Genomic DNA, 17,250 nt, shown 5'->3' on the forward strand with positions numbered 1-17,250 from the left:
AAATTTGGGCCAAGCGAAGTTGTGCTTCGCGAATGCGAGGGTCCTTCCATATTTGCGAAGAAGGATTTACCTGGACAGATTATAAAATTTCAAAGTCGAGGGTTTAACCATTTTTATCAAAACTAGAGTTTGGGAGCTCGGATTTGAGCGAGATTTTGAGGGACTTTCTGAGATATCAATTGGGTAACGATTCCTTACTCCTTTTTACTTGTAACCCATTAATCTAAACATGAATTCATCATTTAATTTCAGAATTTGTATGAAAATTAGGGGAAAGTTCTTAGACCAAGAATTTGAGTTTTGATTAGGGATTTGACATTGAATTGAGATAATTTTGGTATGGTTAGACTCGTGATAGTGTGAGGATTTTGGAAATGTAAATTTTACCCGATTTCGAGACGTGGGCCCGAGGCGCGTTTTGGTCATTTTACCTAATTTCGCGTATTACCTTAGAATTTAATTGTAGAATCAGTTACTTGAAGTGTTATTTACATTATGCAATTGAATTGAATATATTTGGGCCATTTGGAGTTGAGTACTCGTGGCAAAAACGTGGTCTCGGGTTGATTTTGAGTCGGTTCGAGGTAAATGGCTTGCCTAACCTTGTGTGGGGGACCTTCCCCTTAGGATTTGGCATATTTGATAATTGAAATTCCATGTACGTGAGGTGATGAGTGCGTACTTGAGCTAATTGTTGAAAATACAGTTTCTTTAAGTTATTTCAATTGTGCTCATTTTTCCTGTTTATTACTACTTGCAAATTTAGCCTGTTGTTAGCTTAGAAAAAGCATGTTTAGTTGACTTAATTGCTTATTTGCTTAAACTGCCACGTGAAGCATGTTAGGCTAGAATTACCTGTTTTACTTCGTACAAAATTGAGCCTATTTGAGTATTTCCTTGTGTTGTTGCTGCGTGTTTTACTTTGGGACTACAGAGAGATATTCCGGGAGATCCCCCTGCACATTTACATTGGAACTACGGGACTGCACCCGGTAGATTCCCCCTGTATTGAGTATTTATCTTTGCAACTACGGATCAGTATTTCGGGAGATCCCCTTGCATTATGAGGTGGACTATGGGATGGTATCCCGGGAGATCCACTGATATTTATATTTGGGACTACAGGACGGTATCCTGGGAGATCCCCGATTGCTTTCTTTATGCTGAGTCGTATTTTCCCTCTGTGTTCACTTTGCTTTTGTAGTAGCTGTTGCTGTCTTTTCATTCGTGTTGCATTTACTGTTGTACTTATTATACTGCTCTGTTATCTATACTTTCGAACTTTATATTTTCATTTAACCTTAGTAAAGCCCTGACCTTCCTCGTCACTACCCGACCGAGGTTAGACTTGACACTTACTGAGTACCGCTGTAGTGTACTCATGTCCTTTCTGTGCATGTTTTTCATGTGCAGATCCAGGTACGTCGACTCATTCCTACCACCCGTTAGGTGAGGCAACTGCTCTAGAGACTTTGAGGTACATTTGCCACATCCTCAAACCGAGGAGTCCCTTTCTACTCTAGCTTTTAAATATTTGCCCTTTTGTATTTATTTTCCTTGTTAGATATTCTGGAGTTAGACATTGTTAGATCTCCAAAGGTTTGTGGTTCCGTGAGTTTTTGGGTTTTGGGATGGTGTATTAGATTCTGAGAAGTTGTGTTGTATATGCCGAGCGGCATTTTAAATATTGTTTCCTTCGGTTATTTTTGGCTTTTTGATTATTTCTTCCGCAAGTTTCGTTAAAGTTCCACATTTGTTAGGCTTACCTAGTCGTAGAGACTAGGTGCCGTCGCGACAGTTCACAGAGGGCGAACTGGGGTCGTGACAAGTTGGTATCAGAACTCCAGGTTCATAGGATTCATGGATCACAAGCCGGTTTATTAGAGTCTCGTTGATCGGTACGGAGATGTCTGTACTTATCTACAAGAGGCTATGTAACTGTTAGGAAAATTCCACTTCATTTGATTTCCTTGTCGTGTGATATTTTGACATCACAATTCTAAACTTCTGTCTTCTATTATCTCATAAATGGTGAGGACACACACTACCTGAGATGATTAGGCACCCGCGCCCCTACTGTAGCCGTTAGAGGCCGGGGCTGGGGTGGAGGTTGAGGAAGCACATGTGGTGCAGCCAGAGCACCTGCGCGAGTTGCCGCCGAGGTACCACCAGCAATTCCAGCCGGAGTTTAGGCACCTGATACGCCTACTGCTACTACTACTCCATCTCTTCAAGAGACTCTAGCACAGTTCATGAGCATGTACACCACTTTGGCTCAAGTATGGTTGCTTCCCCTTACTGCAGCTATGTCTCAGGCCGGGGGAGGAGCAAAAACACCCGTCGCCCGCACTTTGGAGCAGCGAGTGCATGTTGAGCAGGTCCTTGAGATTATTCCTGTGCCGCCTACAGTGCCAGTTCAGCGTGAGGACAGGGCAGCAGCTTCAAAGGATGAGCAGCGGAGACTAGAGAGGTTCAAGAAGTACGATCCTCTGGCGTTCAGTGGATTAGCATCAGATGATGCCTTGGGATTTCTGGAGGAGTGTCACTGTATCCTCCATACTATGGGTATATCAGGATCGAGTGGAGTTTGTTTCACTGCCTTTCAGCTTCGAGGAGCCGCCTATGAGTGGTGGCGCACCTATGAGTTAGATAGTCTGGACAAGGCTGTTTCACTGACTTGGGCCCAGTTTTCAGATCTGTTCCTGAGAGAGTTTGTCCCTCAAAGCCTCAGGGACGCATGGTACGTAGAGTTTGAGCATTTGCGCTAGAGTGCTATGACTGTCTCAGAGTATGCTGCCCGTTACACTATCTTGGCTAGACATGCACCAGCCTTGGTTTCAACTGTTCGCGAGAGGGTTTGCCGGTTTATTGAGGGGGTTATTCCCAAAATTAGGTCTAGCATGGCTCGCCAGTTAGAGATGGATATTTCTTATCAACAGGTGGTGAGCATTGCTAGATGGATTGAGGGTATGCATGCTAGGGAGAGAGAGGAGAGGGAGGCCAAGAGATCTCGAGAGTCAGGCCATTATTTTAGTGCTCGTGCCCCAGCTACAGTTCGTCATGGTAGGGGTTATATGAGTTACCCCATTCATTCAAATCTTCCAGCAGCCAGTGGTATTCCAGCTCCTTCTAAGCCTCAGGATCCTTATTATGCACCACCAGTATCTAGTGCGCCTCATACGTTGGGTGCTTTCAGTGGTCAGTCCAGCAGACCTGGACCGTGCCAGTCACAACTGTCGTCCCAGAGCTTGTTTTTAGTGTGGTGATACACGCGATATGGTGAGGGATTGCCCCAAACTTAGGAGGGGTGCACCTCTACAGACTTCTCAGCCACATCGTGCCCCGCAGATTTCTCAGGCTATGGTTACAGCTCTAGTTGCTACCCCACATGCTCAGCCAACTAGAGGTGGAGGTCGGGGAGGTAGAGGTCGCCCTAGACGGGGAGGCCAGACTAGATAATATGCCCTTCCTACCCGTACTAAGGTTGTTGCCTCCGATTCTGTCATCACGAGTATTATACTGGTTTGTCACAAAGATGTATCGGTTCTATTCGATCTAGGATCCACTTAATCTTATGTGTCTTCTTATTTTGCTCCGCATTTAGGTGTACCTTGGGATTCTTTGAGTTCCCTCTTTATGTTTCTACTCCTGTGGGAGATTATCTTGTTGTGGACCGTGCTTATTGGTCGTGTTTGGTTGCTCTTAGTGGTTTTGTGACCAGAGCCGATCTATTGTTGCTCAACATGGTAGATTTTGACATTATCGTGGGCATGGACTGGTGGTCACCCCATTATGCTATTCTTGATTGACATTCCAAAACCATGACGCTGCCTATGCAAGGTGTACCGCGTGTTGAGTGGAAGGGTACTTTAGATCACACTCCCAGTAGAGTTATTTCCTTTCTTAAAGCTCAGTGTATGGTTGAGAAGGGGTGTGGCACGTATTTAGCTTATGTGAGAGATGTTAGTATTGATACCCCTCAATTGATTCAGTCCCAATAGTACGGGATTTTCCCGATGTGTTTCTAGCTGACCTTCCGGGCATGCCGCCTGATAGAGATATTGATTTTGGCATTGATCCGTTACCGGGCACTCAGCCCATTTCTACTCCCCCGTATTGTATGGCTCCTCATGAGAGAAAGGAATTGAAGGATCAATTACAGGAATTGCTTGATAAGGGTTTTATTCGTCCTAGTTTATCACGTTGGGGTGCTCTGTCTTGTTTGTGAAGAAAAAGGATGGTTCCATCGTGTATTGATTATCGCCAGTTGAACAAGGTTACAGTGAAGAACAATTATCCTTTGCCTCGTATTGATGATCTGTTTGACCAGCTTCAGGGCGCCCGAGTGTTTTCTAAGATTGACTTGTGCTCAGGTTACTATCAGTTGAAGATTCGAGAGCCAGATATCCCGAAGACTGCTTTCAAGACTTGGTATGGTCATTACAAGTTCCTTGTTATGTCATTTTGGCTGACCAATGCCCTCGCAGCCTTTATGCATTTGATGCACAGTGTGTTCCGGCCATATCTTGACTCGTTCGTCATTGTCTTTATTGATGATATTCTAGTGTATTCCCGGAGTCTGGAAGATCATGAGCAGCACCTGCGGACTGTGCCTCAGACTCTGAGAGACAAGTAGTTATATGCTAAGTTCTCGAAATATGAGTTTTGTTTGGATTTAGTGGCATTCCTAGGCCACGTGGTATTGAGTGAGGGTATTCAGGTGGATCTGAAGAAGATAGAGGTCGTACAGAGTTGACCCAGACCATCCTCAGCTATAGAGATCCACAGTTTTCTTATCTTGGCGGGTTACTACTGCCGTTTTGTGGAGGGGTTTTCATCGATTGCAGCCTCTATGACCAGGTTGACCCAGAAGGGTGCTCCATTCCAGTGGATGGAGGAGTGTGAGGCGAGTTTTCAGAAGCTCAAGATAGCTTTTATTACAACCCCAATTTTGATACTGCCTACATGTTCGGGGTCTTATACAGTTTATTGTGATGCCTCGAGGATTGGCCTCAGAGCGGTGTTGATGCAGGACGGTAGGGTGATTGCCTACGAATCCAAACAGTTGAAGGTACATGAGAATAACTATTCGGTCCACGACCTTGAGTTAGCTGCCGTTGTTCACTCCCTGAAGATCTGGCACAACTATTTATATGGTGTGCCTTGTGAGATTTATACTAACCATCGGAGATTGCAGTACTTGTTCAAGCAAAAGGATCTAAATTTGCGCCAGAGGAGGTGGTTAGAGTTGCTTAAGGACTATGACATCACTATGTTGTATTACTCGGGTAAGGCTAATGTAGTGGCCGATGCTTTGAGTCGCCAGGCAGAGAGTTTGGGGAGTCTGGCTTATTTACCAGCATCGGAGAGGCCTATGTCAATGGATGTTCAAGCCTTAGCCATCCAGTTTGTGATATTGGATCTTTCAGAGCCCAGTCGGGTTCTAGCTTGCGTGATTTCTCAGTCTTCCTTATTTGATCATATATCAGGGAGTATCAGTATGATAACCCTTATTTACTTGTCCTCAAGGACAAGTTTCAGCACGGTGATACCAGAGATGTGACTATTGGTAATGATGGGGTATTGAGGATGTAGGGTCGGATTTGTGTACCCAATGTTGATGGGCTTCATTCCTGTATGGGTGATTGTGGATCGGCTAACCAAGTCAACTCATTTCATTCATGTCTGTACTATTTATTCTTCGGAGTGATTGGCAGAGATTTATATCCGAGAGATTGTTCGTCTACATGGTATTCCAGTGTCCATCATTTCAGATAGATGTACTCAGTTCACATCACGGTTCTGGAGGGACGTTTAGCATGAGTTGGGTAATGGGTACTGAAGTGGAGTTGAGTACAACATTTCACCCTCAGACAGACGGACAGTACGAGCGCACTATTTAGATTCTTGAGGACATGCTCCGTGCATGTGTGATTGAGTTTGGAGGGTCTTGGGATCAGTTCTTGCCATTGGTGGAGTTTGCTTACAACAACAGCTATTAGTCTAGCATTTAAATGGCAATGTATGAAACTTTATATGGTAGGCAGTGTATATCCCTGATGGGTTGGTTTGAGCTGGGCGAGGCTAGATTATTGGGCACAAACTTAGTTCAGGATGCTTTGGAGAAGGTTAAAGTGATTCAGGATAGACTCCATACAGCCCAGTCCAGATATAAGAGTTATGCGGATGGGAAGGTTCGTGATATTTCCTATATGGTTGGAGAGCGGGTTCTGCTTCAGGTTTCATCTATGAAGGGCACTATGAGATTGGGGAAGAAAGGGAAGTTGAGTTCGAGGTTTATTGGCCCTTTTGAGATATTGAGGCGTGTTAGGGAGGTTGATTATGAGCTTGCCTTACCTCCCAGCTTGGTAGGAGTTAATTCGGTATTTCATGTTTCGATGCTCCGGAGGTATCACAGTGATCCGTCGCACATGTTGGATTTCAGTTCAGTCCAGTTGGACAAGGATCTATTCTATGTTGAGGAGCCAGTGGCAATATTGAATAGGTAGGTTAGAAAGCTGAGGTCAAAGAACATTGCATCAGTAAAGGTTCAGTGGCAGGGCCAACCGGTTGAGAAGGCGATCTAGGAGACCAAGCAGGATATGCACAGCCGTTACTCTCATCTTTTCACTACTTCAGGTATGTCTCTATGCTCGTTCGAGGACGAACGAATGTTTAAGTTTAGGAGGATGTGATGACCCGGCCGGTCTTCTTAAGTTAACGCCCCAATCCCCTATTAACTGCTTTCCCCGAGTTTATTTCTGCTATTTTGATTTGCCGGGATGTTCGGTTTTGAGTTTCGGAGAGTTTTGGGACACTTAGTCCCTAAATGAGAGCTTAAGTATTGAAAAGTTGACAATAGTCGAAACAGTGTGAAGACGGCCTCCAAATGGAAATTCGATGGTTTTGTTATCTCCATTGGGTGATTTTGGGCTTAGGGGCGTGTTCGGATTGTGTTTTAGAGGTCCGTAGCTAATTTAGGCTTGAAATGCCGAAAGTTGAATTTTTGAAGTTTTCTGTTCGATAGTGAGATTTTGATCCGGGGGTCGAAATGGAATTCCGAAAGTTGGAATTGCTCCGTAGTGTTGAATGTAACGTGTGTGTGAAATTTCAGGTCATTCAGATGAGGTTTGATAGACTTTTTGATCGAAAGCATATTTTTAGAGTTTTTGAAATTCTTAGGCTTGAATTCGTTGAAAAATAGGTGTTTTAATGTTGTTTTGAGTGTTCCAAAGGTTGGAACAAGTTTGAATGATATTTTAGGATTGGTTGGCAGGTTTGGTTGAGGTTCCGGGGGCCTCGGATGTGTTTCGGATGCTCAACGGGTCATTTTTTGGACTTAGAGGATTGCAGAAAATGCAACAGGTCTCCAGTTCTGGTTTCCTTCTTCGCATTCGCAAGTGGGGTCTCGCATTTGCGAAGAGGAGCTGGGGCTGGTGGAATCTTGCGTTCGCGATGATGGACCTGTGTTCGCGAAGTTGTGAGGTCGTATGCCTACGCGTTCGCTAAGAGGGTCCCGCGTTCGCATAGTAGGGAGAAGGCTACTACCGCGTTCGCGATGAAGGAAATCTGGGCCAAGAAAAGTTGTGCTTCACGAACGTGAGGGTTCTTCCGCATTCGCGAAGAAGGATTTACCTAGGCAGATTATAAAATTTCAAAGTCAAGGGTTTAACCATTTTTATCAAAATTAGAGTTTGGGAGCTTGGATTTGAGCGACATTTTGAGGGATTTTCTGAGATATCAATTGGGTAACGATTCCTTACTCCTTTTTGCTTGTAACCCATTAATCTAAACATGATTTCATCATTTAATTTCGGAATTTGTATGAAAACTGGAGGAAAGTTCTTAGACCAAGAAATTAAGTTTTGATTGGGGATTTGACATTGGATTGGGATAATTTTGGTATGGTTAGACTTGTGATAGTGTGAGGATTCTAGAAATGTAAATTTTACCCAATTCCGAGACATGGGCCCGAGGCACATTTTGGCCATTTTACCTAATTTTGCGTATTAGCTTAGAATTTAATTGTAGAATGAGTTACTTGAAGTGTTATTTACATTATGCAATTGAATTGAATAGATTTGGGCCATTTGCAGTCGAGTACTCATGGCAAGAATGTGGTCTCGGGTTAATTTTGAGTCAGTTCGAGGTAAATGGTTTGCCTAACATTGTGTGGGGGACCTTCCCTTTAGGATTTGGCATATTTGAAAATTGAAATGTCATGTACGTGAGGTGACGAGTGCGTACTTGAGCTAATTATTGAAAATACGGTTTCTTTAAGTTATTTAAATTGTGCTCATTTTTCCTATTTATTACTACTTGCAAATTTAGCCTGTTTTTAGCTTAGAAAAAACATGTTTAGTTGACTTAATTGCTTATCTGCTTAAACTTCCTTAATTTCATTATGTGAAGCATGTTAGGCTAGAATTACATGTTTTACTTCATACGAAATTGAGCTTATTTGAGTATTTTCTTGCGTTGTTGCTGCATGTTTTACTTTGAGACTACGGAGCGATATTCCGGGAGATCCCCCTTCACATTTACATTGGAACTACGGGACTACACCCGGTAGATTCCCCCTGTACTGAGTATTTATCTTTGGGACTACGGATCGGTATTCCGAGAGATCACCTCACATTATGACTTGGACTACGGGACGGTATCCTGGGAGATCCACTGGATATTTATATTTGGGACTATAGGACAGTATCTTGGGAGATCCCTAGTTGCTTTCTTTATGCTGAGTCGTATTTTCCCTCTATGTTTACTTTGCTTCTATAGTAGTTGTTGTTGTCTTTTCATTCGTGTTGCATTTACGATTGTACTTATTATACTGCTCTGTTCTATACTGTCAAACTTTATATTTTTATTTAACCTCAGTAGGGCCCTAACCTTCCTCGTCACTACCCGACTGAGGTGAGGATTAGCACTTACTGAGTACCGTTGTGGTGTTCTCTTGTACTTTTTGCGCATGTTTTTCATGTGCAGATCTAGGTACGTTGACTCAGTCCTACCACCCGTGAGGCGAGGCGACTGCTCTAAAGACTTTGAGGTACATCTGTCGCGTCTGCAGACCAAGGAGTCCCTTTCTATTCTAGCTTTTAAACATTTGCCCTTCTGTATTTCTTTTTCTTGTTAGATATTCTTGAGTTAGACATTGTTATATATCCAAAGGATTGTGGTTCCGTGAGTTTTCGGGTTTTGGGAAGGTGTATTAGATTCTGAGAAGTTGTGTTGTATATGCTGATCGGCATTTTAAATATTGTTTCCTTCGGTTATTTTTGGCTTTTTGATTATTTCTTCCGCAAGTTTCGTTTATATTCCGCATTTGTTAGGCTTACCTAGTCGTAGAGACTAGGTGTCATCACAACAGTTCACAGAGGGCGAACTGGGGTCGTGACAAATTTCCTCCTGATTCCATTGGAAATAACCTCAATTAGGCTACAAAAGACCGATCAAAGTATTCTCTGTCATTCTTTATTTCTCAGTTCATGAGTCGAACATCAAGTAATAACCTTATCATAATAAAAATATTTGAACCTAATGTTACGCATTATAATTAAGCACCAACTAAATTCCAATATCAGATTTAAAGATCTAAACAATTCAAACTTAAACAATCTCAAATACTCTTCAAAACAGGTTATACCCAAATATGGGCATAGCTAAACCCAATTAAAGTTATACATCATCTTTCTCACTAGCATTTAGCTTCAGTGTCTAATGAAAGATCAGATACTCGGGGAAACAACTCAAATAGAATCAAAGTAACATTAACCTGTATTAGCCGATGTGTAGCAGTAACTATGAGCTTCAACTCTGGTCTTTCTTTTGTCTTGTATGGTTTAATGACAAAACTTTATTCTCCTAAACTTTCTTTCACGTTGCTGAAGTATTTCACCTTGGTTTTTAGTTGAGTTGTCCAGTATCTTGCTCCAGGTAAAGCTTTCCTCTCTATTCCCTTTTGATTCTTTAGTCTTGGAATATGCCTCCCCCTTAAATCCCTAACTCCCGTAGTGTAATATTTATGGTGGGCTCGGCCCATTTATTGCTCTTAGTATATTCATTTTCTCTTTTGTCTCTTCTTTTATTTTATTAATTTAGCTAATGACTTAAATGTCCATAGTTAATAATGGGTTATTACGAGAATTTAAAGAAAATTGCCATTAAGAAATTGTTGCAAATCTTACACTATTTCTTTGAGCAATTGGACTTTTGTTATATGAACTAAATGTCATTATGTGACCTGTGTGTTCTGGGAGGAAAACTCTAAACATAGAACATTTTTGCTTTTGATAAATTCAATATAAGTGTAAGATATACCCTCTGTTTCAATTTATATGAGGGAGTTAGAGGGAAAAAAATACTTTTACAACTTGTAATTGTTGAGATGGCTAAAGTGATTGCTAGTGACAGTTTTACAGATGAAGGCTTGATGGGTGACAAAATCATTTAGGTGACAGCTGTGTATAGTAGCAAGTTAGTTAATTAGTTAGTGTTAGAAGATAATTATATATACTCCATGTGTATAGTGATAAAGGCTGATAAGCCATTGTATTCTATTTTTCATTTTTGATGTGCAATTGAAGTTCGTTTTCTAGAATGTTCTTCTTCTTCCTTCTTCGGTTCAATCTCAACTTCAATCCTCTACCCTCTAATGTTGGATTTTATCATGGTATCAGAGCTTGAGTGATTCGATCGAGGACAGAGCTACTCAATTTCTAATTTTGTGAAGACAATATTGTAAGTTCACAGATTTTCCTTCTTTAGTTAAAATTGAAGCTCAATAATGGCGAATTTGGATATTGATAACCCTAGGCATCCACTATTCCTGCAACCATCCGATAACCCTAACAATGTGATAATTTCAATTCAGTTGAAAGGAATGAAAAATTACTTCGTCTAGAGTAAAAATATGTTGATTGCGTTGCGAGCGAAGAGGAAATTAGGGTTTATTGATGGAAGTTGTACAAAGTCTCAGTTCACTGAAGATTTGGGCGAGGACTGGGAGAGAGTTAATGCAACAGTGTTGACATGGATCATGAACACTGTATCTCCAAAATTGGTTATTGGCATTGTGTATGCTGAAAATGCTCATGAATTCTAGTTGGAACTTGAATATCGATTCAACAAAGTCAATGGTTCTAGAGTCTATAATCTCTAGCGAGAAATAGCCACAATCTCTCAAGGTACATCTAGTATCTCTGTTTATCATTCTAGGTTGAAGTCGTTATAGGATGAATATGGTTCTCTTATACCCTCACTCCTAGTTACTACTGGTACAAGAGAATATATCGAACATTTAGAACAACAAAGACTTTTTCAGTTCTTAATGGGATTAAATGAATCATATGGAGCAATTAGAAGTCAAATTCTGCTGCAATCTCCATCACCTTTAGTCAGTCGTGCATTTGCAATGTTAATAAATGAGGAGAATCAAAGAAAATTCTATGTGTCTAACTCTCATATTAGCTTAGCAAATAAAATGAATGAATCTACAGTTTTCATGAGTACAAGAGGAAATCAGTCAAAGTTTAAAAGGCAAAATGATTTGTATTGTGATTATTGCCACTTCAAGGGTCACTCAAAGGATACTTGTTACAAGTTACATGGATATCCACTTGGATACAAAGGAAAAAGATAACAGCAATATAGGCAGGCAAATGCAGTTGTGAATAGCAACAATCATGTTCAAGATAATGCCATAAATAAAGGAAAAGCTGAAATGCCTCAAGGAATGTCAAACTTCTTCACTGAGGAGAAGTATGGGCAGATAATGAGGTTGATGAACAAAGATAAGGTAGAGGAGTACACAATTAATATGGCAGGTAATGATAATTCAAGTTTGTTGAAAGACTGTGGGGATCCTTGGATTATAGACACTAGAGTAACAGATCATATGGCCTCAAACCATAATATGTTGGATGATATAGTAAAGTTACCTGAACATAGAAGATGTAGTATTAGCTTGCAAAATGGTAAGTCTATTCCTGTTACTTAGACTACTCTTCTCTTTCACCAAAATACCAATCCTTCTTAGCTGCTACTTCTAAGACAAAACCTGCATCTTATGTTGAAGCAATGCAGGACCCTAGATGGATTGAAGCTATGAAAATAGAAATTGATACCCTTTTCTTCAACAAGACATGGGAGGTAGTTGATGTACCTAAAGGAAAAGTTCGTATTGGATGTAGGTGGGTGTACAAGATCAAGTATAAATCCAATGATGTCACGACCCGGAATTGGTGTCACAATTTCACGGACCATCTACGAATACTACAAACAGTGGTCTGAATGGAAAATACAAATCCATCTCTGAAATGCATAAAAATAGAATGGAAAAGATAGAAGGAGACGCTAAGGCCTGCGGACGTCTGCAGGACTACCTTGGGTCTCGCTGGACTGTAGGTAGCAACCTCTCTATGGTCCAAATGCTCCAGCACCGGGATCTGCACACAGTGCAGAGTGTAGTATCAGCACAACCAACTCCATGTGCTGGTAAGTGTCGAGCCTAACCTCGGCGAAGTAGTGACGAGGCTAGGACAAGACTACCAAATAAACTTGTTCAGTTATATCATATACAAAAATAATAACGAAAGAAACTAGCAGTTAAAGATAGAGAGGGGGAACATGCTGTGGGGAATACCAAGTACTAACAGAATTTTAGTAGAGAAGCACAAAGAACACCAAAATCCAATTATGATCAAGAACACGTGAAACAGTAACAAGCGCACGACATCACCCTTCGTGCTTTTACTCTCATTCTCACCATAAGAATAAATAGATTCGGCACGACATCACCCTTCGTTCTTTTACCTCACATTATCATGGCATGGCATTGTACTTCGTGCGTTATCACTCATATCATGGCACGATATTACTTTACGTGCTTTTACATTAACAATATCGGCACGACATCACCCTTCGTGCATTAACACTCACTCACAAATATCACGCACGTCATTACCCTTCGTCCTTTCCACTCTTCCTTACCCAAGCAACAATCACAAGGCAATTCGGATAAGGGAATCAATAAAATCAAAATTAAATCCCGGCATGGGAATAATAGTATAACAAAAATATACCGACAAGGGAAACAATATCATAAGCAATAACATCCCGGCAAGGGAAAACAATATCATAAACCTCTCCTCATTTCCTCAATCACTTTACAGCATAAATCTCAACTTAAGCCAATGCTCTACAATGTTCAATTACCAAGAACTTCCATAAGCCTTGTTCCACATTGATAATCATCATATTAAGCATGGATAATATAGTACGGAGTCGCAACAATCATAGTATAAGACTCACGGGCATGCTTGACACCAACATATAGATACTCGTCACCACACCTATACGTCGTGCTCAATAATTAACACATAGAAAATAAGGCTACAAATCATATTCCCTCAAGCTAAGGTTAGACCAAACACTTACTTCAATGCCACGAATACAATCAAGCCTCAACGATCGCTTTACCCCTTGATTCCACAACCAAACCACTTGTATCTAGCCAAAATTTACTTAACAACATTAATAAATGCTAAATAAACCAATTCTAATGCATGAAAAATAGGTTTTCTAATGATTTCCCCAAAAAGTCAAAAATTGACCCCGGGCCCACTTGGTCAAAACCCGAAGCTTGAACCAAAACCTAATTACCCATTCACCCATGAACTCAAATATATAATTTGTTTTGAACTCGAACCTCAAATCGAGGTCCAAATCCCCAAAATTTGAAAATCCTAAGTTCTACTCAAAAACACCCAATTTCCCTATGAAAACCCTTGATTTTAAATTGAAATCATGTAAAAAGATGTTATAGATTGAAGAAAATAAGTTAGAAATGACTTACTAATGATTTGGAGAAGAACATTTCTTTGGAAAATCGCCCAAGAGAGCTTAGGGTTTGAGAGAGTTTGAAAAATAAAGAAATTACGTCTAAGTTATAATTTGCACAGGTGCGGATATCGCATTTGCGATGTCAGGTTCGCAAATGTGAACTCGCAAATGCAGCCCAGGCTTTGCAAATGCGAAGGTAGGCCTGCCCTGCTTTCTTCGCAAATGCGAACTACTATTCGCAATTGCGATTCCTGCTGAAGTCGCATTTGTGACATCGAGCTTCGCAAATGCGAAGGTCTCCCAGGCCAGCCCATCTTTGCAATTGCAATATTTCTTCGCAAATGCGAGCTCGCATTTGTGAGCTAGGCTTCACAATTGCGAAGCCTACAGACCTGCAATACACCAGCTACTCCTAAGTTCAAAACACTCCGCGGCCTATCCAAAAATCACCCTAGCCCTCGGGGCTCCAAACCAACCATTCATTAAAAACTTTATACGCACTTGCTCGTATGATCAAATCATCAAAATAGCATCAACAACTATTAATTAAACCTCAAATTCATGAAATCACTCAAGAACATTGAAATTTCTATTTTCTCAACTATAGGTCCGTTTTATACCAAACGAACTCTGATTCTTACCAAATTCCATAAATTCAACCAAATTATTATTTTAAACTTGTACCGGTATCCGAAACCAGGATACGGGCCCGATATCATTAAGAAATTACATCAATTCACTTCTAAAAGCCTTTATATTTTATAGCAAATAATTTTCTTTAAAAATTATTTTCTCGGGGTTGGGACCTCGGAATTTTATTCCGGGCATACACCCAAGTACCATATTTTACTACAGACCTTACGATACCATCGAATCACAGGTCCGGGTCCGTTTACCAAGAATATTGACCAAAGTCAACTTTAATCAATTTTAAAGGCCAATTTCCTTATTTTAATTAGATTTCACATAAAAGCTTTCCGGAAATGCGCCTGGACTACAAACACAAATTGAGGTGAGACAAAAAGAGGTTTTTAAGTCCTCAAAAAGTAGAATTTACTTTTAAAATGAGTGATGACCTTTTGGGTCATCACATTCCCCATCTTTGCTAAACGAGTGATAAAAATAGAAATTGATGCCCTTATCCTCAACAAGACATGGGAGGTAGTTGATGTACCTAAAGGAAAAGTTCCTATTTGATGTAAGTAGGTGTACAAGATCAAGTATAAATCCAATGGGGAGATTGAAAGATTTAAGGCTAGATTAGTGGCAAAGGATTATAGTCAGCAAGATGGACTAGACTACTAGGAGACATTCTCTCTAATAGTTAATATGGTCACAGTTAGGGTGGTTATTTCTCTTACAACCATGAATCAGTGGAACCTCTACCAAATGGATGTCTATAATGCTTTCCTTCAAGGTGACCTTGAACAAGAAATTTATATGCAACTCCCACCAGGTTTTGGTAGTCAAGGGGGGAACAAGGCATACAGACTACACAAATCCTTATATGGACTCAAATAAGCATCAAGACAGTGAAATTTGAAGCTCACTGAGGCACTGATTAATGCAGGCTTTATACAGAGCAAGCACGATCATTATTTGTTCACATTGAAGAAGACTGCTAAACTTGTCATCATCCTTGTTTATGTTGATGACCTCTTTATCACAGGTAATGATGCTGATATGATTCAAGAAGCTAAGAGAATCCTTCATAAGGCATTCAGAATCAAGGATTTAGGCCTTTTGAAATACTTCTTGGGGATTGAAGATAGTATATCCCAAAAAGGGCATATTGTTGTGTCAAAGAAAGTATAGAGTGGAACTAATAGCAGAGTTGGGCTTAGCATTGTCCAAACCTGCAATCACTCCAATGTAGCAGAATAGGAAGTTGACAATAGTTGAGTATGATACACACTGTAACTTGAAGGATGATCCAGCACTCACAGATGTCAAAGGATATCAAAAGCTCATAGGGAAGCTTTTGTACTTGACATTAACTAGGCCTGATATTGCCTACATAGTACATACTTTAAGCCAATTCATTCAAGATCCTAAGAAGTCACACTTAGAGGAAACACATAGATTGGTGAGATACCTGAAGAATGAACCAAGATTGTGCATTCTAATGAGTGCAGATGGTGACATGACTCTAAGAGCATATTGTGATGCAGATTGGGCAAGTTGTCCAAATTCAAGGAAGTCAGTAACAGGTTACTTGGTGAAATTTGGGAAGTCTTTAATCTCATGGAAGTCAAAAAAGCAAAGTACAGTAGCAAGAAGTTTAGCAGAATCTGAGTACATGAGTATGGCACTGACAGTGTCTGAATTGATCTGGCTGCTAGGAGTTTTCAAGGAATTAGGAGTTGAACTGCCTATTCCAATTCAATTGTTCACTGATGGTAAAGCAGCATTGCAGATAGCAAGCAATCCAGTATTTCATGAACAAACTAAACATATAGAGATTGATTGTCATTTTATGAGAAAAAAGGTGCAAGAAGGATTGATTCAGCTTATGTATGCTCCAACAGAAGAGTAGGCAACATATTTGTTGACTAAAAGGCTTGGAAGTGTTCAACATCACCATCTGATGTGCAAGCTAGGCATTTTTAATATCTTCACGGCACCTAGCTTGAAGGGAGGTATTGAGATGGTTAAAGTGATAGCTGGTGACAGTTGTACAAATGAAGGCTTCAAGGGTGACAAAGTCAGTTAGGTGACAACAGTGTATAGTAGCAAGTTAGTTAATTAGTTAGTGTTAGAAGGTAATTATATATACTCCACGTGTACAGTGATTAAGGCTCATAAGCCATTGTATTCTCTTCTTCATTTTTTCTCTGTAATTGAAGGTCATATTCCAGAATCTTCTTCTTTTTCTTCTTCATTCTTCGATTCAATCTCAGCTTCAATCCTCCACCCTCTAATGGTGGATTTTATCAGTGATCTTGAAACCTTAAAAATTGAAAATTTTGTGGAGCCATTAAATTTGTATGACGATAAAAACCTCTCATTAAGGATTAAATAAATAATATAAAGTTGAATTAATTTTATGTATTGAAATGTGTCATTCTTTCTGTAATGGATTAATAATGAAAGTATGTCATAAATATTGAAAGAACCACCGCTAAAATAAACTTTATTAACCACCGCTAAAATAAAACATGGGGTTTTTTGGTAAATACTTTTCTTAAATTCTCCTAACGTGATTAAGAAAGTCTACATTGAGGACCCAATTTTAATTTATTGGAAAAATAGCCTTTTTAGCCTAGTACACTGATAAGGGGTGCTAACTAATAAGCTGATCCATTAGGCAATCGAATCCTAACCCTAGGTATAGCCCATATAAATATCGTTATGGGTGTTTGGAGACTAATGCACACAACAAAAGGGGGCTAGGGTTAGTTGTTC

At 40.3% G+C, this 17,250-nt stretch overlaps 1 protein-coding gene across 1 annotated transcript; it reads left to right on the forward strand.

Annotated features, from left to right (window-relative positions):
• The first annotated feature begins 10,915 nt into the window (after window positions 1–10,915).
• On the forward strand, window positions 10,916–11,644 carry LOC138885744 (uncharacterized). Its single transcript, XM_070166724.1, has 2 exons — window positions 10,916–11,050; window positions 11,237–11,644. Exons 1-2 carry the CDS (start codon window positions 10,916–10,918, stop codon window positions 11,642–11,644), a joined length of 543 nt encoding a protein of 180 aa, XP_070022825.1.
• The last annotated feature ends 5,606 nt before the right edge of the window (window positions 11,645–17,250 follow it).

Source organism: Nicotiana sylvestris, chromosome 2, assembly GCF_000393655.2.
Source record: "Nicotiana sylvestris chromosome 2, ASM39365v2, whole genome shotgun sequence".
In the NCBI taxonomy this organism is placed as follows: domain Eukaryota; kingdom Viridiplantae; phylum Streptophyta; class Magnoliopsida; order Solanales; family Solanaceae; genus Nicotiana; species Nicotiana sylvestris.